This window comes from Idiotropiscis lumnitzeri, chromosome 18, assembly GCF_059441095.1.
Source record: "Idiotropiscis lumnitzeri isolate Australia: NSW breed Sydney's pygmy pipehorse chromosome 18, RoL_Ilum_1.0, whole genome shotgun sequence".
NCBI lineage: Eukaryota > Metazoa > Chordata > Actinopteri > Syngnathiformes > Syngnathidae > Idiotropiscis > Idiotropiscis lumnitzeri.
In genome coordinates, this window is record NC_142408.1 from 12,820,255 (window position 1) to 12,844,109 (window position 23,855).

The 23,855-nt window shown below is 39.5% G+C and overlaps 1 protein-coding gene across 2 annotated transcripts in view; it reads left to right on the forward strand.

Annotated features, from left to right (window-relative positions):
• mbd2 (methyl-CpG binding domain protein 2) overlaps positions 1 to 21,525 on the forward strand; it is a 30,466-nt gene extending 8,941 nt beyond the window's left edge. Inside the window, exons 4-8 of one of the 2 annotated variants that reach the window (XM_088282125.1) lie at positions 2,961 to 3,101; positions 5,539 to 5,629; positions 5,700 to 5,877; positions 12,722 to 12,867; positions 20,972 to 21,525. In XM_088282125.1, coding sequence (XP_088138251.1) covers positions 2,961 to 3,101; positions 5,539 to 5,629; positions 5,700 to 5,877; positions 12,722 to 12,839 — 528 coding nt within the window. In that variant the 3' untranslated portion in view covers positions 12,840 to 12,867; positions 20,972 to 21,525. The remainder of the gene's footprint in view (positions 1 to 2,960; positions 3,102 to 5,538; positions 5,630 to 5,699; positions 5,878 to 12,721; positions 12,868 to 20,971) is intronic. The other variant, XM_088282126.1, reaches the window with a different exon arrangement.
• Positions 21,526 to 23,855: the final 2,330 nt, after the last annotated feature.

The following is a 23,855-nucleotide window of genomic DNA, read 5'->3' on the forward strand; positions in this document are numbered from 1 at the left end:
CATCCATCCTCCTGTAGCCCACTGTGTCAGCTGCGTCCAGGGAGCACGTTCCATGTACATAGGGATATGTACAACTTTATAAACGTAATATGAAAAGTATGGTCAGGTCGATAAATAGTTGGACAAGCAAAAATAATCATACATCAACTTGTCACTTTTCAATACTTTGTTAGGAATCCTTTGTAATCAAGGACAGTTGAACTATTGAAGTCTCAAAACCATGGACATCTCTGGTGATATTCTGCCAGGCATATGTTGCAGCTGTCTTCTGTTCTTTCTTATTTTTTGGGCATTTTGGTGTTTCATGTCCTAATATTTACTGACCTGACTGTGAATCCTTCGAGAATATTCCATGTGCATGCTGAATGTGCCAAAGTGTCAATTGATTGCGTTTGACCCCAATTGGTCAACTTCTACTTGAATAAGATGTTATTACCAGTACACATGATTCTTCAAGGTTAAAGGGGAGCCAATCGGAAAGCAGCATTTCCTGTCACTTTGTTCCAGTTCCGACTCTGATGTCAGGCTCGTGTGCTGACATGCATCTAAACACGTACACTTCTGGACTGTTTTTTTTTTCTGTCTGCACCACATTGTGTGTGCCTGCGCACGCACACGTACTTGCACAAGCATTAAAACAACAAGAGCAATAAGGGAATTGAAGACTGAAAAAATAGAAACGTGTGTTTCTGACACCCGTTAAAATACGCGGCTTTTGTTGAGCAGTTAAAAGTGAACACTTCTCCCAATGGTGTAATTATGTACTTTCATATAACTTTTCAACCCTATGGAACCTATTAGGGGCGTCCCTATTCGATAATTTGGTATAATGTGTAGTGATGTATGTATCCATTTAACAGTCAGATACACCCAATGTTTGGAATAAATGGGTCTTATATTTTCATACCTTCCGTTGCTGACTATTGTTATTCAGTTGAATAGGATAACTTGATCAAATCTCCTCAAACAATTCATACAAAAAAATATAAATTACAGCATGTGTCATTCCAGCTCATATCGTATCGGACAATATCGGAATCGGACATTAGTCTAGGCCGCAATATCGGTATCGGATCGAAAGTGGAAAATGTTATATCGGGACACCCCTAAGACCCGTAGAGAGGCGAGAGGCACGTGGAATGCAATTACTTGCATCGTCTGAGTCATCCATAACATATTCTGACCACATATTTTTTATACACGTTTTTATACACTGTCACACATTACATTACTTATTTTTATCGTTTTTATTCCAAGTAACCTTAGCACTATTCGACTGGTTGCTGTGGCCCACCAATTTTATTTAATCATCCTTGCACCTCTAATGGATCATATTTAGACCACATCTATTGGTCAGGTTTCTGTAGTTTTGATTTGCCATGGTTGTGTTTGGCTAGATGTGGGAAAACAATCAAAATGGTCTACCGATCTGCCGGTTCAGGGCCTTTTCACACTGCACTTATTTTTTGGTGGTCGCTGCCACCCTATTCCAAACATTGGATAATGACCAGATCACAGTATATCTGTGCCAAACTTAACCAGAGGTTTAGGTCTGTCTTTTTTAAACATTTATTGAAAGATTAAACATGTTCAGTACTATGTTTTCTGAGTATTAGAAAGTAATGAGAGTTTAATTTTCGTTTAATATACCTTGAGTGTTGGTTTATTAAAGCGTTAACTCAGGATATTAATCTAAATCTCTTTAACTCAGTTATGTATTTTAACTCAGTTAACTCAGTTTGATTTACTTCAAAAATAATTTGCATAGTTTGAAAATATTGTACTATATTAGCTGTACATCTTAAGCACATTATCTCAGAACAAAATATCCTGCTCAAGTTACCACTGTGCCTTGCAAACTAACACTGCTGGAGGGTGGTGCTTGTGGGCAGTTTTGAGAAATGTGCTTAAGAAAAATGCCTGTGAAGATGTCTCAATTTAGATCGTATTCACAAATCAAAGAAAACTATTAAAACAGTCTTTCAAATAAATATACTTCATATTTGGTGATTTTGTATCAATTCCAAGATATTATTCAAGCAAATATCTGTCACTAGCTTCACTTGACAGCATTAGTTTATAGTATTGCTTCTCAAATAGTGGGGCTGGCACCACTGGGGGGTCGCGGTGTGATGCTGAGGAACATGCCCCCCCCAATAATACAATAAAGTGTAATTGCACATCCACTCCAGTAGTTGGCAGTGGTGCTCTCATTTCCCATTGGATCAAAAAAATCAGCACAAATTGTTTTATTCATTTTTGTTTTGAAGGTTAAAGTGTTTTATATATTTCGCTCCTGAGTTAATTTTGCTGTAGTCGATTTGAGTTTGTTATTATTTATTGATTATGTTTAATTTTATTTTCAGCAGCAAATGGTGCAATAAGTCTGTCAAAAATGTTTACATCTTAAACAAGGATATTATTTTTTGAATTTCAGGCAAACTGATGCACTTCTAATCTTTTCTTTTTCCAGTCTAATAAACAATGTTAATAAGGTCATTCTTGTAAGTTGAACGATATCTCTTTCTTTTTGTTTTCTTTATGTTAACAAGGATACAATGTTATGCGGAGGTGCATATATAACTATTTTATAGACAAATGCTATTATTTATAGTTGCGACGGAGAGTGGGTGGTGAGAATTGTTTTCTTCTTGCCAGTGAGGGGTGTAATAGAAAATAATTGAGAAGCACTGCTTTATAGGTGATTCCTGTATTTTTATTGTTGATCTGTTTTTAATTTTTGCTCCTTGCATTGTAAGTGAGTTCTTGATTGATGTTGGCAAAAGAATATTTGCATTCAAAATGGATATTCTCTAAGAAACAGTTTGATTTGTTCCTGCTAACCACAGCAGATAAACATAAGTCTGGAAGTGTGTGAATAGTAGAACAGATTAAAATCTATCAGACTTGTGCAAGGATAGAAGCACTCACTGACACACAAACATTGCCTCGTTCCATAGGGAGGAAAGCCTGACCTGAACACGACTCTGCCCATCAGACAGACAGCATCCATCTTTAAACAGCCTGTTACCAAGGTTACAAGTCACCCAGGAAACAAAGTCAAGACGGACCTGCAGAGAGCGACTGAGCAGCCCAGACAGGTAAAGACCCATTCACTCACTCACTCACTCACTCACTCACTCACTCACTCACTCACTCACTCACTAACTCACTCACTTTCCTTAGATAAGTCGCATTTCTGCATCAAGCATTTAATTTTTTGGGGGTAAAGATCTGGTCCCAAGACTGGGAACCTTCCAACCTTTCCCAGTTAAGATTGTAATTTGTGCGTGCGTGCACACAAACATCAGAAAATATAGAGAGAACAATGAAATGCGCGGCACGGTGGCCGACTGGTTAGCACGATGGCCTCACAGTGAGAGACAGCATCGGGCGTGGGTTCGATCCCGGCTCCGGCCATCTTGTGTGGAGTTTGCATGTTCTCCCCGTGCTTGCGTGGGTTTCCTCCGGGTACTCCGGTTTCCTCCCACATTCCAAAAACATGCATTGTAGGCCGATTGAACACTCGAAATTGCCCATAGGTATGAGTGTGAGCACGGATGGTTGTTTGTCTATGTGTGCTCTGCGATTGGCTGGCAACCAGTTCAGGGTGTCCCCCGCCTACTGCCCGAAGATAGCTGGGATAGGCTCCAGCGACCCTAGTGAGGACAAGCGGTACAGAAGACAAGACAATGAAATGCTGTTATCGAAATGCAACACTGAAGGCAGTGGAACAGGTGGTCAAGGCATTGTTTGGCAGCATTAAGAAAGGTTTTGTTGCAGAGTGTCTGACGATTGAACATTATTTATTTTGGACCACTTTGTGGTTGTGGTTGCTCTTATGGGGTGCTGCTTATAACAGTGACACGACGATTTTGTGGAATGGCATGCCAAAAATTACATTTCTGTATGCAACCAATTTGTGATATAAAAACCTTAATAATGGCAATTATTAGCCCTACTGTCCAACTCCCTATTGGTTAAGAATTGTGGCACAGTTATCACGCCTGAATTGCCAGCGTTTTGTAAGCGTAGTGGAGAGAAACCACAAGCGGAAAATGAATTTTGTGCGTACGCGTGGAGGTTATTTTACACACGAAACACATTTTTGTACGGCCAAAACATGTTTTCGTCCGCGATTTTTGACGTTACGCTTATGTAATTTTGGGATGAATCTAGTGCTATATCATGACAGTACAGTATTTCGTTGTGTCTTTATTCAGACATGGCCAGCCTCGCTCCAATTCACCTCTCTTTCTTTTCTTCTGCGCTCATGCAACGTGACTGCCAAACCAGCTAGCAAAAGAACAAATATTTAAGCAGCATGAAAATAAATAAATATATACTCAATACAATACAATATAACTTCAAAATATTGTGGCACGTCAAAAAATTATAAATACCAAACAATGTATGTAAATAATAGACAAACATGAAAATTCCAATTGGCAACTGAATCATGTGTCACACAAGTACTTCCGTTTTCTCAAGGAAAAGGGTTTGCAAAAAGGTTTGTGAGAAAATTATAATTTTTTTTTTTAAATCTTGTGATGTCATAGAATTTGTTTGATCGATGAATGAACATGCCATGTCATCTTGGTAAACTGTCAATCGCAAGGCAATCAAAAAAAATTACTGTGAATTCACTTGCATTTTATGATTTATGAAAAATAAATGCCTACTAGTACTATCTCAAAATGCCAAGAAATAAAGCTAATTTGACAATGTGGGACACCCACCCACTATGACATGTGCTCTCAGTGCTAGCAGAATAAATGTGGACCAACATTGTGCGTAATTTCAACAACATCGAATTTCAAACAATTATAACGTGGGGCAATTATCCACAGCCAAAATATCTTACAACTCATAATGGGTCTCCTCTTCCTCCATTCTTCAAACACCCGGATCCCCTCAGATAAGTCTGAAATGTCGCTTTCTGAGTCGATCTGACTGGCTTTGTACACTTTACATGTGGAGCTCAGCGTTGTTTTTCTTGATGACGTCGCACTTTTGGGTTTGTCGCTTGCCAGGATCTCACTCATGGAAAAAAACAATACCTTGTCAAATATATGAAATAGAAATAATTTTTTTCATGCTTTTTTTGTTGTACCACCACTTGGTCTTTAAGTACTGCTGGAAGTTTCATTTTATTTTCCATGTTGTACACTGACGATTAACATTCTATCAAAAGCGTTTTGCATCCGCTAACCAGAAGGTGAGCTTCACTGTGTTTGTTTACGGACAAGTGGCAAGAGTGAGAGGCAGTTTCACTTCCTGTCCCTCATCTATTATGTTCTGCGTGGGAACCCTAATAATCATTCATTCACATTGCATAATTGCCTCAGCGTTTGATTCCACCCTCCCTGAACGTCCTATGCAAGTCCTCCAAATGAGAGACCAAGTGACCTTGCTTCAAGTTGTTTATTTGTCATTCCTGGGTGATGTTTACTGTAAAACAAACATCGTAATTTCCCTTGTGCACACTTTAGTGTTCATTTTTCACCATCACACAACTCTGTCTCTGTGTCTTTGCAGCTCTTTTGGGAGAGGAGGTTGAAAGGTTTGCGGTCATCAGATGTCTCGGAGGAAGTTCTACGAACAATGGACCTGCCCAAAGTCCTACAAAGTAAGTTGACATAAACCCAAATCCAGTACAGCGATTTTTGCCTTGACTTTGGACCTTTCTGCCTCTGCAGGCGTTGGTCTAAGCTCAGGTGATGACACTCTACTGTCCGCCATTGCTAGTGCTCTACACATGAGCTCTGCTCCCATTACGGGACAGACATCTGCGGCGGCTGAGAAGAACCCAGCAATTTGGCTGAACACGTCTCAGCCACTCTGTAAGGCGTTCACCGTGACTGATGAACAAATCCGGTAAGAGGCTCAATCTTGCTAAAGGAATGTTTCTATTACTGCGTCAAAGGCTTTTCATGTGTGCATTATATATGATGTAAGCTTTACAACAGTGTTTCCCAATCTTCAATGAGCTTGGGCACACGCAGTAATAGTATTTTTTTTCACTAGACAAAGGCTCAAAATCTCTCCCAAAAAGTGGATACACAGGTTTGTTTTGGATCTTCTGCCATCTAGTGGAAGAGCATTTCATTGGAAGAACTTCATCCATCCATTTTCTTTACTGCTTGTCCTCATTAGGTTGATGGTTAGGCCTATTTCAGATGACTGGATGAGAGGCGTGTGGATTGGTTGCCAATCATTCGCAGGCCATGAATTCCTATTTGTTACAAAGGGAACCTTTCCAAAACTTTAAATCATATACAATTTGAGAATAAATCCCAGAGTGCTTAAGTAGTTCCCTGCTCCCATGTGTTTGCTTTATCCACTGATGTGATGGGTCAAATACTACTCAAATCCATTCTATGTGTGCACATGACAAATAATGATTCTTCTTCATCATATTTTTCTTCTTCTAAATGTTCATGCAGGATCAGTCAGACTAAGTTGAATCTAGAACAAGCCATTGTTTAACATTTGTATAATAATAATAATAATAAAAATGAATGATGTTCAGAGGTCTATAATTTTATTGGAGACATACTTTAAATGGACTTTGGTTTACTAACTGTAGCTGTTCTTCCTGCCCTGCAACATGCTGGCGACCAGTTTAGGATGTGGTGTGCCTTTCGCCCATAGTCACCTGGGATAGGCCTCCCTCCTGTGACCCTGTACAGGATAAGCGGTGTGGATGATAGCGCATGACCTGTTGTTCCTTAGAATCCGTCTATCCCCCATTTGGACACATTATTTCCAATTACAGTGTGACGTCCTTTCTGAGACAATTATTAAGTTTAAGGCCCTATTTTCATAGACAAGCGCACATGCACTCGGCGTAAAATATCTTCATATCTTATATATTTTCAATTTCGTGCTGGGGCAAGTCTAGTCTACCACATTTAATAATTTGGCAGACCCGCGCTGCACCTCGCTAGGCGTTCCAGCGGACCGTGGGTGTTTTCTATTACATGCCCCTGGCGCACCTGACAATTTGGTCACAGAAAGTAGAAGTGACTTTAGAAGAGGTAAACTCAAGTCTAAGTTGTGGCGCAGATGGTGTAGCGTGATTTTTGTGGGTTTGATTGAGGTGCAGGTAGACAGATTCTGCGCTCAACTGAAATGTGTGGTGGATGTTGTCGTAAATATGACAACAGTGTATGTGCATTGAACCCTCTGAATCATTGGAGAAAACATTTCTTTGAATGCATTACGATTAATTTTCTTATTATTATTGTTAGCATCCATCCATTCTTTACCTCGCACTTATCCGAGGTGTGGTCGTAGGTACAATAGCTTAAACAGGGAAGCCCAAACTTCCCTCGCGTCAGCCAACTACTTCTGGGTGATCCTGAGGCATTCCCAAGCCCTGAAGACAGTTGAACAATCCCTCAGTCCAACTTTTTATTTCACCGAACCCCACTTTTAAAGTGAGCTCAAGTATTGAAACATGTGACTGTGGGTGTTTGTAGTTGCTCAGGTGTTGGGTTTTTGATTGCTTGTTTAAACATAAGATAGTACTTCAACATAAAGGCAGCATTTGCTGTGAAGCAAAAATGACCAAAAAGCTGACTTTAGGCGAAAAGGCAAACCATTTTGAAAGTGAAGGGTCGCTTCAATTGGCTGGCAATCAAGTCTGCTGTGTTATGGCCCACAATAGTGCAAAACACCTATTTCTAATCTGTGCCCATCTTCGAAAATGCCAAAAGAAAGAAAACTCCGCTCCTGCACAGTTAGACTGTACTTTGCGGTAGACTTGTGCTGGGCTCGAAAATTAGGCCCCCAAGTCGTCACTGTTCATTTTTGTGTTTTCTTTTTTTTTTTAACAATTGACTGTTACATTATGCGTACCAGAAAGTAGTAATGCTGCCTCTACATTCATTATTATAAGTGCACCATTTATTTTGGCCATTGCAGCTCTTGTTCCAGTAGAAATCCACAGTTGATGCAGAGCTTTTGTTCAGTGAAGGTTGATTATCATCTTCAATGTCAGCACTATTCATTTAGGAATGTGGGCAACATTTTTGGGAGATCTCTGCTAATGAAAGAAAAACTCACAGCGGTCACAGAAATTGCCTTCTCTGACGAAAGTAATTTGTATCTTTGCATTTTGTATTTTTGTGTACCGTATTTTTACGACCAAAAGACGCGCCGTATCAAAGGGCGCAGTACCAGTTGAGGGTGCTATTTCTGTATTTGATACATAGATAGAACGCACCGTATCATTGGGCGCAAACAGAACCGAGCAACCGAGCAGTGTTTTTAAAATGGCAGCGGGAGTTCGGTGGTACTTAATTTTAGCTTTTAACAATGTGCTGAAGTTGTCCTCATCCAAAAATGCACCAAGTCCTTATCTTCTGTATCCAAGATAAACAGCTGGACAGTTCTCCATCAAACACGAGAGTCATTATCAGTCTGCCTCGCCGTCTCGCTGCCGCGCAGCCCCTCAGATGGGATGCCGACACAATGCCGGTGTGAGCAAGTCACTAATCAACAAACGATGTGCGGTCACGGTGTTACATCAAAACTAAAACTATCACCCCAAATCAACTGAATAGCATAAGAGTGTAGGCCCAGCAAAATTCCGCCTCCCAGCCTACCATACAATACCTTAGTTAACATGCATGCACACTAAAACAGAAGATAGCATGGCTAGCGTGGCTAGCTGTTTTTAAAAAGGCAACAGGAGGAAAACTGAGTTTGGTTGTATTTTATTGAACTATTTAACAATGTACTCATATTATTATTAATCAGTCATCATCCACAAATCCATCAAAATCGTCTTCTGTATCAGAAATAAACAGCTGAGCAAGTTCTCCCACAAACACGCCAGGTTCCTCTCGCCATTGTCAAATTCCCCGTGTCACTGCTGCGTGCGGGTCCTCATGATGCCGGCTTTTGCGAAAGCCCAACAACAGAGCTAGCAGACACGTTTGCCCATATAGGGGCATTGGGGGCTGCTTTGCACTGGGGGCGTGCCTTTGCGTTGTCATTCACGCCCATCTCCCCTCTCACGTCCGCCTGCTGTTGTTAGCCACGCCCGCCTTCTCTCCATATAAGCAGTGTGCAGGCAGTTAATGTTCACAGTCAGCCCAGCGGTGCACTTGGTCCACATAATGGGCGCTCCGCCTCAAAAGGCGCCCTGGCTTTTTTGGACGAGTTTCAGGACTTTAAAGTGCGCCTTATGGCTGTGAAAATATGGTATTTTGTGCTCATGCTTTGATATTATACATATTTCACCTTCCTCTTAACCTAGCAAGACCACAATACATGTATGTCATCTCATAATTAATTCTCTATAATTTTCATATTGTGAGCTTGATCAGCATGTGTGGAGGAGAATGAGTTGTAGGTGTGGAACGTTTGTAAACGGTGGTGATCAACAAAGAAATGCACGGGTGGGTCTGTTGCAATTTTATCTGAATTTTGGACCTTTTGTTTTTTTTTTTTTTACATATGAATAGTACTGAAAGCTTTTTTGATAGGAAGTGTGATTGTCATGTATTAATGGTGGCGGTCTTAATAGATATTTTCATTTTCTTTTTCTATGTACCTTTTTATTGACTCTCATTGTATATAGTAGGTACAGTCCAACTGGGTTTGTGCCTCCTGTGATTGATCGCCATGATAGATAGATTTCCTCACTTGCCTATAGAGAAAAGTAGCACATTATGATTGAATCAATTGTCATTTTTTTTCCAAATATAAAATTTAATGGGCTTGAACAAATTGTCAGCAGCTTCACGGTACCATAGGTATCATGATACATGGTGTCATGATACAATATGCATCGCGACGCACCTGTAACCCATATCCCGATATTTGACATTACATTACATACTACTCTAAGAAAACAGTCTTATATACCCAAATTAAAATTTTTGCTAGCGTCCGTGATGGCCATGAAATACACCGGTCGTTCTGGAAAATTAACATATTTTCCCTAAAATCCTGTTGGCCATCTGTCCCTGTTCTTAAAAGGCTGGATAAAAAAGAAATAAATGAAAAAAAACAGAAGATGGATATCAATGGTATGGATAGATTTTTTTTTAAAATTCATTACCGATTCTCTAGATAATAAAATTCCAATTAATCGGCTGTTTCATTAATTATAACAAATGAATTATTTTGGGGTCCCTTAACATTTACAACAATAAAGATATGAAAAAGAGGCAGAAAATTAGGCACTTTAAAACAGAGAAAATGCCTGTTCTTTTGGGGGTAGAAAGGGACGGGTTGTTTGAATGTTATTATCTTTCGCCCAAAATAGGCAGATTTTTACTGCTTTTAAAATAGCTAATTTTGGCCAGTAAAATTTATGTTAGTTGTATTATAATTAATTATAATTAATTGAATTAATTGAAGGTAACCAAACAAACACAAAAAAGAAAATAATAAGTGGATAAAACCAGCATCAACTTCTCAGCCATAATAGATGGTGTGTAGATTGAAGCCTGCTGGATAACCATCTTAATTAGTAAACTGGAAGGAATCCGATGTTGAAGGATGTGAGTGATGAGGAAATATCAGAGAAAACCAGTTGCTGCCATGGTCACCCTGTGAAATTTATTTCAAACTGTCAATTCACTATGACATCCAAGTATCTGCTAAAAGCCAACAGAAAAACACCTGCTAAATCTTTCATCTTGTTTGCAATGCATTTCACGCCTGCATGCATTAACCTCAATTATGCAGTCAGCATTTTGTTCGCTTCTCTTCTTTAAAAGAAGTAATTTGTTCTTCGACATTGTAGTCTAATAATAATAATTATTATTATTGACCATCACACATGTAATAGTAAAGCAAGAGGAAATATGCAGTTTCAAGTCAGACTCTGTTGAACAGATGGTTCGGTTATTGTCATATCATCAAAACACGTGAAATACTAATCAGAATACCAAATGAATGTAACAATTGGTGCATCAGTGAGCGCATCTGGCATTAAGCACTCTTCCTTCGCATCTTTTTTAATCCCTGTGGAATCTGTCTGACTGTGTGCCATTTACAAGTTGCTACTTTTGTGTGTTGAGCAGCTTGAGAGCCTTGCCAATGACGACTGCCTGTTGTGGTTCAAAATCATGCAGCATGGGGTCAAATTCAAGCAGGGGTGTGTGTGTGCGTGCGTGCTTGTGTGTGAAGAACTTTACACATCCAATAAGTATGCACTGTGTTGCAGGCATAACGTGAATGGGGATTAGTTGGATATTAGAATATTTATTCAAGCGGTCTTCAACTATGCATGCACGACAACAGGGGGCACTGTGGAGACACTAACTGACACTGTCTACAAGTGTGTATCTGTCAGTCCAGTGGACTAACAGACCAGAGGGAACAGCTGGCTAAAGCCATTGCAGAGCAGACTCGTTGGAATGTCTCTCCATTCCTCTCTGGCTTGAATTTTTCACTCATTTTCTTCCCCCAATCTCTTCCTCCTGACATTTCCTGGCCGTTTGATGTGTTCTGACCTCTGGCTTCCAATTTCCTAATAATGCTTTAGTTTCCCCATTTTCGTGCATTGACTTATTTTGTTTCCAAAATCCCTTGTCTTCTCCTCCATTTATAACCTATCAGTCTCAAATACATACACTATTTTTTTTGTCTTCACCCATTCTTTGTTTTTCCATCTCCATCACTCTGTTCCTATTTTCAGCCCCTCCTCCCTCAGTCTCCTCTCTGATATCTCCTCACTCCCTCCAGCATTTATGCCTCCTGTGCTCCCCCTTTTCTTATCTCTTTCCTCCATTAATTTCCAATTCTCTCCCTCCCTCTGAATGTGCTTGTCATCCTAAATCGCTCTCATTCCTTTTCTCTCTCCCTGCCCTGCTCTTCTTACTCTGCCCATGGACAGATACTCGTTTAAATTGTTTAGACCAAATTGTCCACGGGATGGTTAAGTTTCAACTCCATTTGTTTTTCAACCTTTACAGCCCCAGGACATTCTCCAGAACTTGGCGCCATCCTTTGTTAAAATTGAGGAAAACTTCAAATGGGTCTTAGAGAGAATTAAAGAAAAATAGTAGATTACAATAAGTAAAAATGGAGGAAATTTGTGCTCAACATAATAAATAAATGTTTTATTGGTGAAAAAAAAACACAGCAAGCAAATAGTTATTTATTGTCAAGCTGGCGAAAGTTAAATACTAGAAGTAAGTACACCGAAATCATAGAAGTACTGGATTTGACAATGGATGAACAAAAAGTAAGCATGACAAGCAGATACAAGATAAATCACAAAAAAAAGAAACAAGCAATGATCACAAACTGTTTGGAAACATTGAAGAAGGTAATCAATGCCTTAATGTCGCATCTTTCTTGCGCTTCTGCTGCACAGACAGTATAAATGATTGACATTGACCGCAGGTGTGACACAGGTGGCTTTGCCCTCAAATGCTTACCAAGGAGCCTGTGAAAAACAATGACATGCAGGAACTGAAATAGAAATGTAACATTTATTTTGCTGGGCACAAGTTGTAACCAACCAAACTTCCAGGTTTTGTTTTGTTAGCAAGAGAAGAGCCCAAGTGAGGATGTGACAAAGATGCTGGCCCTAGCTGGGTTCAAAGGTCATATTTGAGTGGTTTATTTATTGTTGTCAATGCTCCTCTTTGTATAATTTTCAACTTGGTGTATTTGCTGCTAATCTGAAAAAACAAAAACAAAGAATAATAATAGGACGCCCCTCTTATGTGTATTTTTGTTTAAAACGTAGGGAGCAGGAGCTGAAGGTTCAGCAAGCAAGAAGGAGTTTGGAGGAGGCACTTATGGCAAACACCTTGGCACGAGCTGCTGAAAACAGCAAAGAGATGTCGGAAGGGAAGGCAACTTAAAGACAAAGAAGAAGAAAATAAGAGACAGGTAAAAACATTCCCTAGTTTATATGGGTGTCCCTAGGTTAAAATGTTTTCTTTAGCTTTTAATAATTCATTTTTTTCCTTAATAATATCGGAAACATTTTCTTTAAAATCAAGTATGTTTATTCAGTGGGAAAAAAATTAACATTAAGAAGTAATGTAGAATTTCAAAAACTTAAAAAAAAAAAAAAACCTTAACCACAATTATTCTCACCCTTGATGTTAATGCTTTGTAAAGCCAAATTTGCCAGCAAAACAGAACCCAATCTCCTGTCATGTTTCACATGGTGGGAGATGACAAAATAGGGCCCTTCGACCATTCTTCTTTGCCCATCTTTTTTCAGCGAGTTTGTCAACTCCTCTGCACTTTCCTCTTTAGCCCCCTCCACAGGTTTTCAATTGGGTTGTGGTCTGGGTTCTGAGATGACCATGGGAGGAGCTTGATTCTGTGTCTGGAGAACCATGTCTTCAAATTACTCACTAAGAGTATGCTTCTAATTTTAAGGCTTTTAACACATCTTAACCAGGGGTGCCAATAATTATGGAGACTTTACTCAACTTTACTCACATATTACCGTACTTTCACAACCATGGAGCGCACCTAAAAGTCTCAAATTTTCTCCAAAATGAATGTGTGGTCATGTGTGTAAGGAGTTTCAAAAATCTGTACATGTGTGACTTTCACGAGCGAGCCGCTGGACTGACTGGGAGCTTTCCATAGTGTGTTCGCACCCTCTGCTGGTGAAGTTTTGTGACTACAATCAGTTGACGCCAGACCAGTATGTACGTACGTGCAGGAGAAAAGCTGGATAAAAGGGCGGCTGCCTACGATGTCATAGTCTGTCTTATCATTGATGTTATTGCAAACAAGTAACATCACAGATTAAATTAACTCTTATACAACAGACGCTGGCCAAAGCACACCACTCGCGACATTTCTCTAAATAGCCTTCTGATTGGCTGAGGCTGAAGTACTCCCAGAATGCTTTGCAGCACTTGGGATATGAAACGCATTTCTCTGTTCCTTGTTGTGGTTATTTCATTGGTAGCTAGTATGCTATTCAGTTGATGTTGGGTGATAGTTTTGGTTTTGATGTAGCACGTGACCATACATGTGTTGAGTAGTGACTTGCCTCCATCGGCATTGTGTGATCAAGCGAGTTTGAAGCTATGTCTGCTTACACTGCTGCTGTTCGGGTATTCACAAAAGCCAGCATCATATCTGAGGAACCGCATGGCAGTGAGACTGACTGACTGACAGACAGACAATGACAAGGGGGGACTTGCCCATCTGTTCATTTCGGAAACAGAATACAAGTACTTCGATGGATGTAACAGGACTGATCCGCTAGTACTTTATTAACTCATTCACTACCATTGACGGCTAAAGACGTCATAGTTAATTTTTTTTTTTTTTTTTTTACTCGGCTGGTAGTGAATGAGTTAAATACTTCAATTAAGTACAACCGAACTCATTTTTGCTCCGAGTGCCTTTTTTAAAACATACGCTAGCATGTATGCTAGCGTATGTTTTAGCGTGCCTGCATGCTAATCTAAGTTATATTTTGACAAGTGTACACCCAATAATACGGTGTGCCCTATGCATATGTTATATACAGAAATAGCACCCGCAACTGAGACTGCGCCCTTTAATACGGTGTGCCCTATGGCCGTGAAAAAACTGTACTCGCGTACCTCATGTTTTGAGATTGTACGGACTAAGTATGGAGGAAGCAAAAATAAAAACCTCTGTAAATGTGAAAAAATGGGACGTTTTTCATTCAAATCCCCATTGTTCATTTCCTGTACATTTCCGGACGTCTACTAAGAATTCTTTTTTTTTGCACTTCTCTGGCTGCTACTCAAGCCTCCGAACCACTTGACCTAATTAATATTATGACGCAAAATAGTAGTTAGGTAAAGGCATGCACCACAGACTAAAGCCTGTGCTTACATTTATCAGTGTGAAAGGCTTTCCCTTTTTTTACTTGAAGGCTATCTTACTGAACTAGTAAATCAACGACTCTTAAACTATTATAATAATAAACTACAGAATGTGCCTTTTCAACATGAGGATATTGACGGACCTCAGCTTTTAATGCCTTGTGTGACAACAGAGAAGAAGCACTCTGTTGTATCTATATTAGTATGTGCTTCTTTATCAGTATGCTTTCATGGGCTTTTGTGTTTCCATGTCTGGTAATAATTACCCGAATCATTATAGCTTATGATACACGTCAGGGTCACAGTAACAACAGAAACAGGGAGAAGGCCAAAAAGCACTGGATGCAGAGCAACATAGATTGAGCTGCAGACATCTCTGGCAAATTGTGGCTGTATACATGTGACAACAATCTCCCATTTTCTACCTCTTATATGTGGACTATGGGGTAGCGTGGCCAAACAGAAGCCCGGCTACAGTTTGCAAAAACACACGTGAATTCTCCCAAACACACAAGGAAAAATGCGTTATGGTCTGATGAAACCTTTTTGGCCATTACTCCCCAAAATATTTGGCGCAAATGCATCACAGAAAGAACAACATACTTACAGTGACTTATGGGAGCTGGCGGCATCATACTTTGGAGCTGCTTTCCTTAAACGGGAACTGGGGTCTTAGTCAATTTGGAGGAAAATATGAACAGTTCCATCAAGCATTTTCCGGGTGATCTGATCTGAAAAGGATTGTGCACAAGAGATGCCCTTGCAGTCTGAGAGATTTTTGTTGTTTTTTGCAAAGAAAGAGTGGGTAAATACTGCTACATCAATATGTGCCACACTGAGACTCAGAAAGGCTTAGAGAATTGATATAAGCCAAAGGTGCTGCACAACAGTATTAGTTTTTGGGTGTGCAAATTAATGCAACCCGGTTATTGTACCACCCCTTAATGGATTTAATTAAAAGCTGTTGATGTTGTGGCACATCTGGTGTGATACATTTGAAGCTGTGTGTGTGTTGTAAATGGAGGGTCGGGTGTGTGTCTGCGTTTGTGTGCGTGTGTGTCTCGGATGTTTACTCTAAAAGTCGACAGATAAGAAGGAGTTTTTAAAGCACATTTGTTTTCTGTGGAGGGAAAATAGTCGATTAATGCAGATTTATGCAGATTGGCTGGTTGGAATTCGATTGGGCAAAAGAGCCGCTGAGAGTCGAGGAGTGATTACTAATGGGTTTTTATAGCTGGACCAAAGTGGGCAGTGGCCAGCTAATGTGTGTCTCCTGGGTTGTGTAGCTAGAGTTTTAAATCTTGGCTGTAATCACAAACTGCTTGTATCCTGTTGCTAAATGTCTGCTTGTTGCTTCCTGCTCCTTTACAGTATTTATGTTGGTTTTAAGGTTCAGTTGCTTCTTACCATCTGTTGTGATTGATTATGGTGTGCTCTTGGATAAAATAGTTAGTAGGTGGCAATGGCAGCCTAGCACTTTGTAAATTCTGCAATAACAACAATAACCCCCCCAAAAAGCTTTAGTTACCACAGAAATTGCTCATATCCCTGATTAAGATATCAGTAGGAATAGCAACCAATTAGTTGACTTTTGGACTAAATATTATTTCGTATCAACAAAAGTAAAACTCGACTTTATTAATATTTAAACAAACATAGCTGTAAAAAAAGTGTCGAACATAACCTTAATTAACAAAATTAAATATTCTTTTCTAATTAAAATGTAGAAGCGCTTCCCTTTAACATTGCCATTTAGCAAACAGGAGGTGCTGAATTGTATTCCCTCCTGTTGCACGCTGCTGTGTGAAGCTATTCGTAGACGAGAGCGAAGAGCAATATTGAAGTCTCCAACCACCATGCGGGCGCCGGATCGCAGATGTCGATGGCTTAGAAATTGGAATCTCGTAATCACAGCGTGCATGACATCATCTCACTTTTGTTACAAGCGGAGTTTGAAGGGAAACAACGTCGTATTCTCCTGTCTCATTTAGTCATCTCTCTTGCTTCACTTTACCTTATTTCAGCGCTGGCTCTCGTTCCTCTCTATATCCCAACGGGTTTCATTTTGACTCCACATTTCTCGTAGACAAGGAGTAATAAGCTCAATAAAAATGGAGTTTTTGTAAACTTGCTGTTGGTGAACAGTGCATGCAACAAGCATTGATGTCATGCTGAACAGTCCACCGTGGATTTACATAGCACACAATGAACATTTAATGACACAAATTAACGAGAAAATTAACAGAGCTGCCAACTTAAAGGTGCCATCATTCATCCAAAACTGTACTATACTATATTTCTTTTCTATTCAGTCAAATTGGAATAGAGGCTCTTTTACTACTCTGAATCTAAATCGCTCAAAAATCATGAAGTCGTGTAAATATTTATCGTGCAACGTGTAAATCCAATAAAATCTCAACGACTCAGGAAATTTGCCCTTTTTATTGGTTCAGCTCAAAGCAGTCCGGTGCTTGTTTTCTATTTTGTGCTCTACTGTGTTTTTTGTAAACTGATGTAAACTTCTACATCATTAAGTGTTTCTGATGCAGGGAAGCAAGATGCTGTTGTCTGTAAGCAGAACTTTTCAGATGTACAAATACTTACATTTTTAATTTTCTATTGTTACTGCATCCTTTTGTCTTGGTGCAGCAGCAATTAGGGAATTACTGCAATCATTTCAGAGCTTGAGTTGATTAAAGTTCAGAATTGGAATTTTATTCATTATCAGTATATGAGTCCAGGGTTTTATTGAAATTGTCCAACTGAATATACGGTACACCTTACACCCATTGAGTCTGCTAAGATATTAGTAAACCCTTAACATACACTCATCAACATTCATTCATGGATTTACCGTTATATAGAAGTACGTAAACGACTATAAAGCTAATTATTTTTTCTTTTGACTCCGGGGAAAAGGAGGATTGAGGAAGTTTTCATTAAATGCTTGGATTTTCTTTTCAATGTGCAGGCTGGCTTTTTATCTGATCGAGACTAAGATGCCCGCTGCTGACTTGGAAAAGACAGACGCTTTTGATAGGAAAACAGTGTCAAATATTCACGCTCAGTGCGTTTGTGTGAGAGGGAGATTATTCTCCGTATATCTTGTAATTTCCAAAAGAAGCTGATTCAGACTCCCGCTGCATTTCTCAGCACTTCGTAATTAGTGGTTGTTGAGAATAGTTATCTTCTTCAAAAGCCTTTCATAGGCTGATAACCACTGAGTGCATGTCTGCTGTCAGTCATCTGAATTGCCTCGATTGAGCCGTAGATTATCAGAGGTTTGTAATTATTAGGAAGTAATTAAGACTGAGCTGGGGATTGTTGGTTTTAAATGTGAAATTATTGAAACACGAGGCCAAGGAAATATTATGCTGCAGAGACAATGTCATATTACAAAAGAATAACAATGAAGCATAATAACAGAACCACGAAGCAGGTTTAGTGGATGCCGCAGTTCACCGAAGAGGAAAAAATGGTCATCATAGACGAGAAATTGAAAATGAAACACTCATATGGTCATCAGTCACTGAATCGATGTGTTATGTTAGAAAAGGTGATCTCTACTTATATCGAGGGAATTCAAAGTTAGACAGATGACGTATTGAAACTTGAATGGCCACTTTAAATTTAGAGATTTGGCTTGAGAGAAAATTGTTTGACATAGCGCCAATCAGAAAGAAGGGTGACTTCACTGAAGGCAGAACAATTTTTTTTTTTATATTTCTTAAGATCCCCCAGAGCCAAGCAGTTATAATTACAGCCCAACCGCCATTGTTAAGGCACTCATAGGGAGGAGGTGTCAGAGGGTTAATGGGTATGCTAATGGTTAGTGGGAAGGCTCTCCTCATTCATTTTACTCCCCCCTCCTCCCCCCTTAGAAGTGAATGTTTATTGTTCAGCAGTATGTCGCTCGACTGTCTGTATGGAGTGTTTTCATTAAGTGTGTTTTAAAGCATCAGAAGGAGTCATTTTTGCTCGAGTGGAGTGTTAAAAGTAGAGGGTTAGAGTTATTTTCTGAGGAAAGTTTAGCATTTGATGTTAATGGTAGATATCTGAAAAACATTGCTAATTTAGTCGTCACACCCACGCATAAGACGTTTTCAAGTGGTTATAAGTGCGACATGTAGCAATGGGAACCTAAAGTAGGCTGAATTTTACATTTCAGCCTTTGGGGGCTACATCTGCTTAGGTGCTACTTAAAATTTGCACTTCTTGTCACACTGCCGCCATAGATTCAGATTCAGATGCAGTACACAAACTTTATATCCAATTTTGAACACAGATCGTGTAGTGGTTCACTCGCCTGGCGTCCAGCATGAGGTTGCAGTGGCAACCAGTCCAGGAGTAAGGACCGATAGGATTTTAGGTTTATTGCCTTTATATCCAAACTTAAATGTGCAATAGTTGCACATTATCTAGAACAGGGGGCGGGCAAACCTTTTGATTGGCGGGCCACAATGGGTTCTAAAATTTGACAGAGGGGCCGGACCAGGAGCATTTAATTTAATTTGGAATGAAAGTGAACAAAAGCATTACAACTAAATATTTGTCTTTGACGCAAAACAATATTTGGAAAATAAAACATTAACAAGGTTTATTCATTTAATTTTATTCAAGTTTGGCGGGCCGGATTAAAACGTTTAACGGGCTGCATGTGGCCCCCGGGCCGTGGTTTGCCCACGCCTGATCTAGCAGAATTACAATTGCCGGGTAGCTAATAATGCGTTGAGCTTGCTCATTATGCCGCATGAAAAAAATGTACTTCTTTCATTAGAAAATAAAAAGGTAATTTCTTTGGGTAAATGTTAAATATCGCACCAATATCGATATTGCTGCAGTGAACATTAAATTGCATATTTCATGTTTTTTCAACATCGTGACAGCCTTAGTTGATGGTGATGCTGGGATAAGCTTAATATGCAACATATCAAAAACCACACCATACTTTCCACCGTCTTTATGTTCATTTATTCATGCTTTAGGTTTGATTTTCTTCTTTTTGCATGCCATGCTCGAAGTTATTTTCATACAGTCTTGTTTTGACAATTCCAACAAGCTTTCTAGTAGAGAGCTCACTGACACCCAACATGTCAATACAACGACATTCTGCTTTTTTTTTGGTATTTAAATTATTATATAGGGTTGTGTCGTTAATATAGACCAATTTAGGCTGCCTGTCGGAGGTGGGGCCCACCTTACAGCCCCGCTTGCCACATAATGAGCAGGGGAGGGGAAGTGAGAGAGCGTCGGCCACAAGCAGGTCACTAATTAATGAATGTAGGGAAACACTGTGGCTGGCTTTGACATATTAACAACTTCCCATAAATTATTTTTAAGTTGTAAAAACAGGAGCAAATGCCCCAGCAAAAGGGGTCTGGCGACACCACTGGCTCGATCCTTTCATGTTTAAAGGGGAAGTTAACCCCTCCAAAATCATTTGCATTAATGAATCAATCAATCAGGGCTCTTTGTTTTCTGAATCTGAGCCATATGGTCGTTCGCTGAGCGCTGAGTGACTGTGATGTCATATTCAGTCGACAGCAAGTGGTAAAATTACTGCTTAATTAATATTCCACAAACACAATATTCATCAGAATACTATGTTTAGACAAGTGGAGCTGCATAGAAGACATTCTTGTTAAGAATTTTATGGGTTTGACGTTCCCTTTAAGTCTTGCCCTATTGTCTGCCATGATACGTTTCACTTGAACAAAATATTGAACCATAGTTCACTGTTAAGTGTAACAATGGATGTAGTTCAGTATTTCAGCAATGTTTTAATATCTTACTAATTCCGTGGAAAAACACACATAGGGCTCTCAAAGTGCCCTCTTCACAGCGCAAATGTGCGAACACCATGTGGAGACTCGTGTGCGCAACAAGCAGAGAACATTAAAATGGACTGAAAGAAGTCACTTTGATTAGCCATGATGGAAGTCTGCTGTGACGACTTCCAGTGTGCCCCAGCCCTCCCTCTCAGTTCCTCCAACATGATGCCTAGTCTTCCTTTGTGTAGCGATACAGCATGTGCCGCTCCAAATTTGCACCAGTCGTCAAAACAGCCCATCATGTTTGTTGTGATTGTGTGTTCAATGTTTCTTTAATTTGAACTCTTGGTTGATTACACACAATAATGCCATTTTGTGTCTCTCTCTCTACAGAGTTCCTCTGTTCACCAGCCTCAGGTTTATCATCCTCTTCATCTGGACCGAAACAACAAACCAACAAAATTGTTGCAATGTTCCTCTTCAGACAAGTTTTTCCCCTGGGTGACGTCACTCCGGATAGAACATTAGGGAAGCCGCTCATTAACAGGAAAACAAAGGGTGCAGCAACACAAGGAAAAGCAGCAGGTGTAGCAACAGAGTGCTCTACTGAAATAGGAAAGAGCCACTGAAGGTTTCAGTGATCAAAACGTTCCATGAACATTTAAATAAGCTCTTATTGTGTGTCCATTTCAAACTTTTCAAGTTTTTTTTTTTTTTTTTTAATGAGCATCACCCTCATATTAGTTGAAATCAGGTTGCAAACTGCTGGACGGCCTTTGCTAACTACTTAACTCTTCCTGTGCTCTCTGATGATTTGTGATGTCTGAATTTTGTTCAGAATAAATCAGGGTTTTTCATGAAATAATAAATTTACATGAATATGAAAAAGAAAAACTTATTTAATGCAAATTTTATAGCGTTACGCAATAGTCATGTACATTTTTAAGACTGGCGGAAATAAATGATTATATTCGCAAATGTTTTTTGTCCGTTGCTGCATTCACCTGACTTTGTCTCAGTGGAGAGTCATTTCCATGTGCATGTTCTGGTCGTATGTGATACCTCAAAGTATATCTAAAGAAAACAATTTAAAATACATGGTTATGATAAATTCTAAATTCTATTCATTTTAATATTATAGCAATAACAGGCCTCACTCTTATCAGTGTAGATAATTAATAGCAACTGAGTAGAAATGCTTGTATTACTCATGTTCTCTAGTGGCCCAAGTCTCTTTTTTGATTGTTTCTTTAAATACAAAGGGGATTACAATTGAATAATTCTTTTTTTTTTTTTAACAAAATAGATACTTTGATCCAAACACACAATTCACACTGAATTATTAAAAATAAAATTTAATTATGTAGATGGACAATGTTTAATAACTACTGCTATTGTAACAAACAAGACACAATGCACATTTCTATCCCAGCAAGCCTAAATGAATAAAGAGAAAAAAAACAAATATGAGAAATAAATGGGATTTAAGGGAGAAATGAGATTTTTAATATCAATGTGGAAGAAGGCGCTAACTCATGACGGTGGCAGACTTCATGAAAAACCCAAAGTTTGCTATTGTTCACCAATTTTTTCATGCACCGAACTGAAGCACTGGTTGACTGCAGTCGGCACTTACTATTGAGCTTTGGTGTCTCATGTGATGAGCAGGTAGAAGGACTTAATTGCAGACCAAGAAGAGACAACTAAAAAACGGAAAAACAGGTTCGGTAGGGTTCTCGTTGCCCAAATCCTCTGCGATTTCAGAGCTCCGTCAGGACCACAATGTGTGGCTTCCATGGCCTTCGGACAAGGACCAGGGCCGGCTTTCGCTTCAGCTTGTGTTCCGAACAGTCCAATTGTTGCAATGAACCTGCTACATGAGTGTTGGTTTCATGGACAGAGAACCTCAAAAACCAAGTGCATTGGAGATCTCACCAGTGGTTGAAGCAAGACTCTTTCAGTCTGTGGAGACTTAGCGCTCGTGGGAGAACAAACAAAAACAAGAGAAAGCAAAAATAATGATTGCCAGGAAGCAAGAGGTCGCGAAGTGGAAAGGTTTTCTTTCTAGAGAGAGACATTCAGGAGAGCTTTTTCAAAGAGAAACTTTTAGGAGAGAAGTTCAAGTAATCTTAAAAGAGAGCTTTCAGGAGCACATATGGGAGAGATTTCAGGGGGGAATAGGAGTTAAAAAAAAGAATTACTTTTATAAATTTCAGACAGGCAGACGTGAAGTATTTTTTGGGGGGGGTTGCTTAAAATTCCTATTCCTGTTCATAATTTATAATTTGCAACAAGTTCATGCCTAGGCTGGAACATCTCTTCCATCAGCGTTGGCCCTGAAAATTCATGCAATCAGAATTTACATACCGATATATCAGGAAATTATTGAGCATGGTCGAATGGATTCACCAATGCAAAGTTAGTGAGATAACCACAGTAAACATTACACAAGCGTACGTTCAGACATATTTCGATGTATAATTTGGATGGATAAAAACTGCTTACTTGTCCATCCCTTGGGGCCACTCTTGGTCCAGCAAGTCCGAGTTGGCGTCAAAGAAGCACGTTGTGGTGCAATTGGTTTGATGAGGCGTCCTCTATCTTCAATGCGAGATGATCCCAGAATTTTTGGACCAGGACACTTTAAATACACAACAAATTGTCTGTAGAGGCTCCTTGGGTGACAAAATAAGTCTCCTTATCACATTTTTATGAGAATTAACAAATATTTATAAAAGCCTGATGCGTAATAATTGCGGTCTGGAATGGACCGTCTGTTTGGGAATCCTACAGAATTCCCATTTGCCACTATGCGCCAGGCCTCCCAAAGTACAAAAGGAAGCCACAAATGCCCTCATATTTTGAAGCTAAGGCTAAATCCGACCTGTGCCTCTTTCATATGTGAATATAAATCAGACATGTATGCAAAGCATCTGCAATATGAACGCTCATCCGTACACATCCAATCTATACGTCATCAAAAGCCCAATTTGCTCCCCGTATGGGTGAGCAAGAGTGCTTGGGAGGGACACTAGTCTGACAATAATTATCTCTGAATCTGCATTGGTTTAAGGAACAGTGTTGTCCGTTGACTTCACATTTTACTTTGATCTTTAATCCCACTTGAAAAGTTGACATTTGGTGATAGTAGTAATTCAGCCAAGCAAACTGTTCATTTATTATGCGCAGCAATGACGTGACATCCTCTTTAGTAGACGTCTCCATGAAATGAAGAGCTCGAAATACGTCGCCTTATTTCCCCAAAATATTTCTTCTT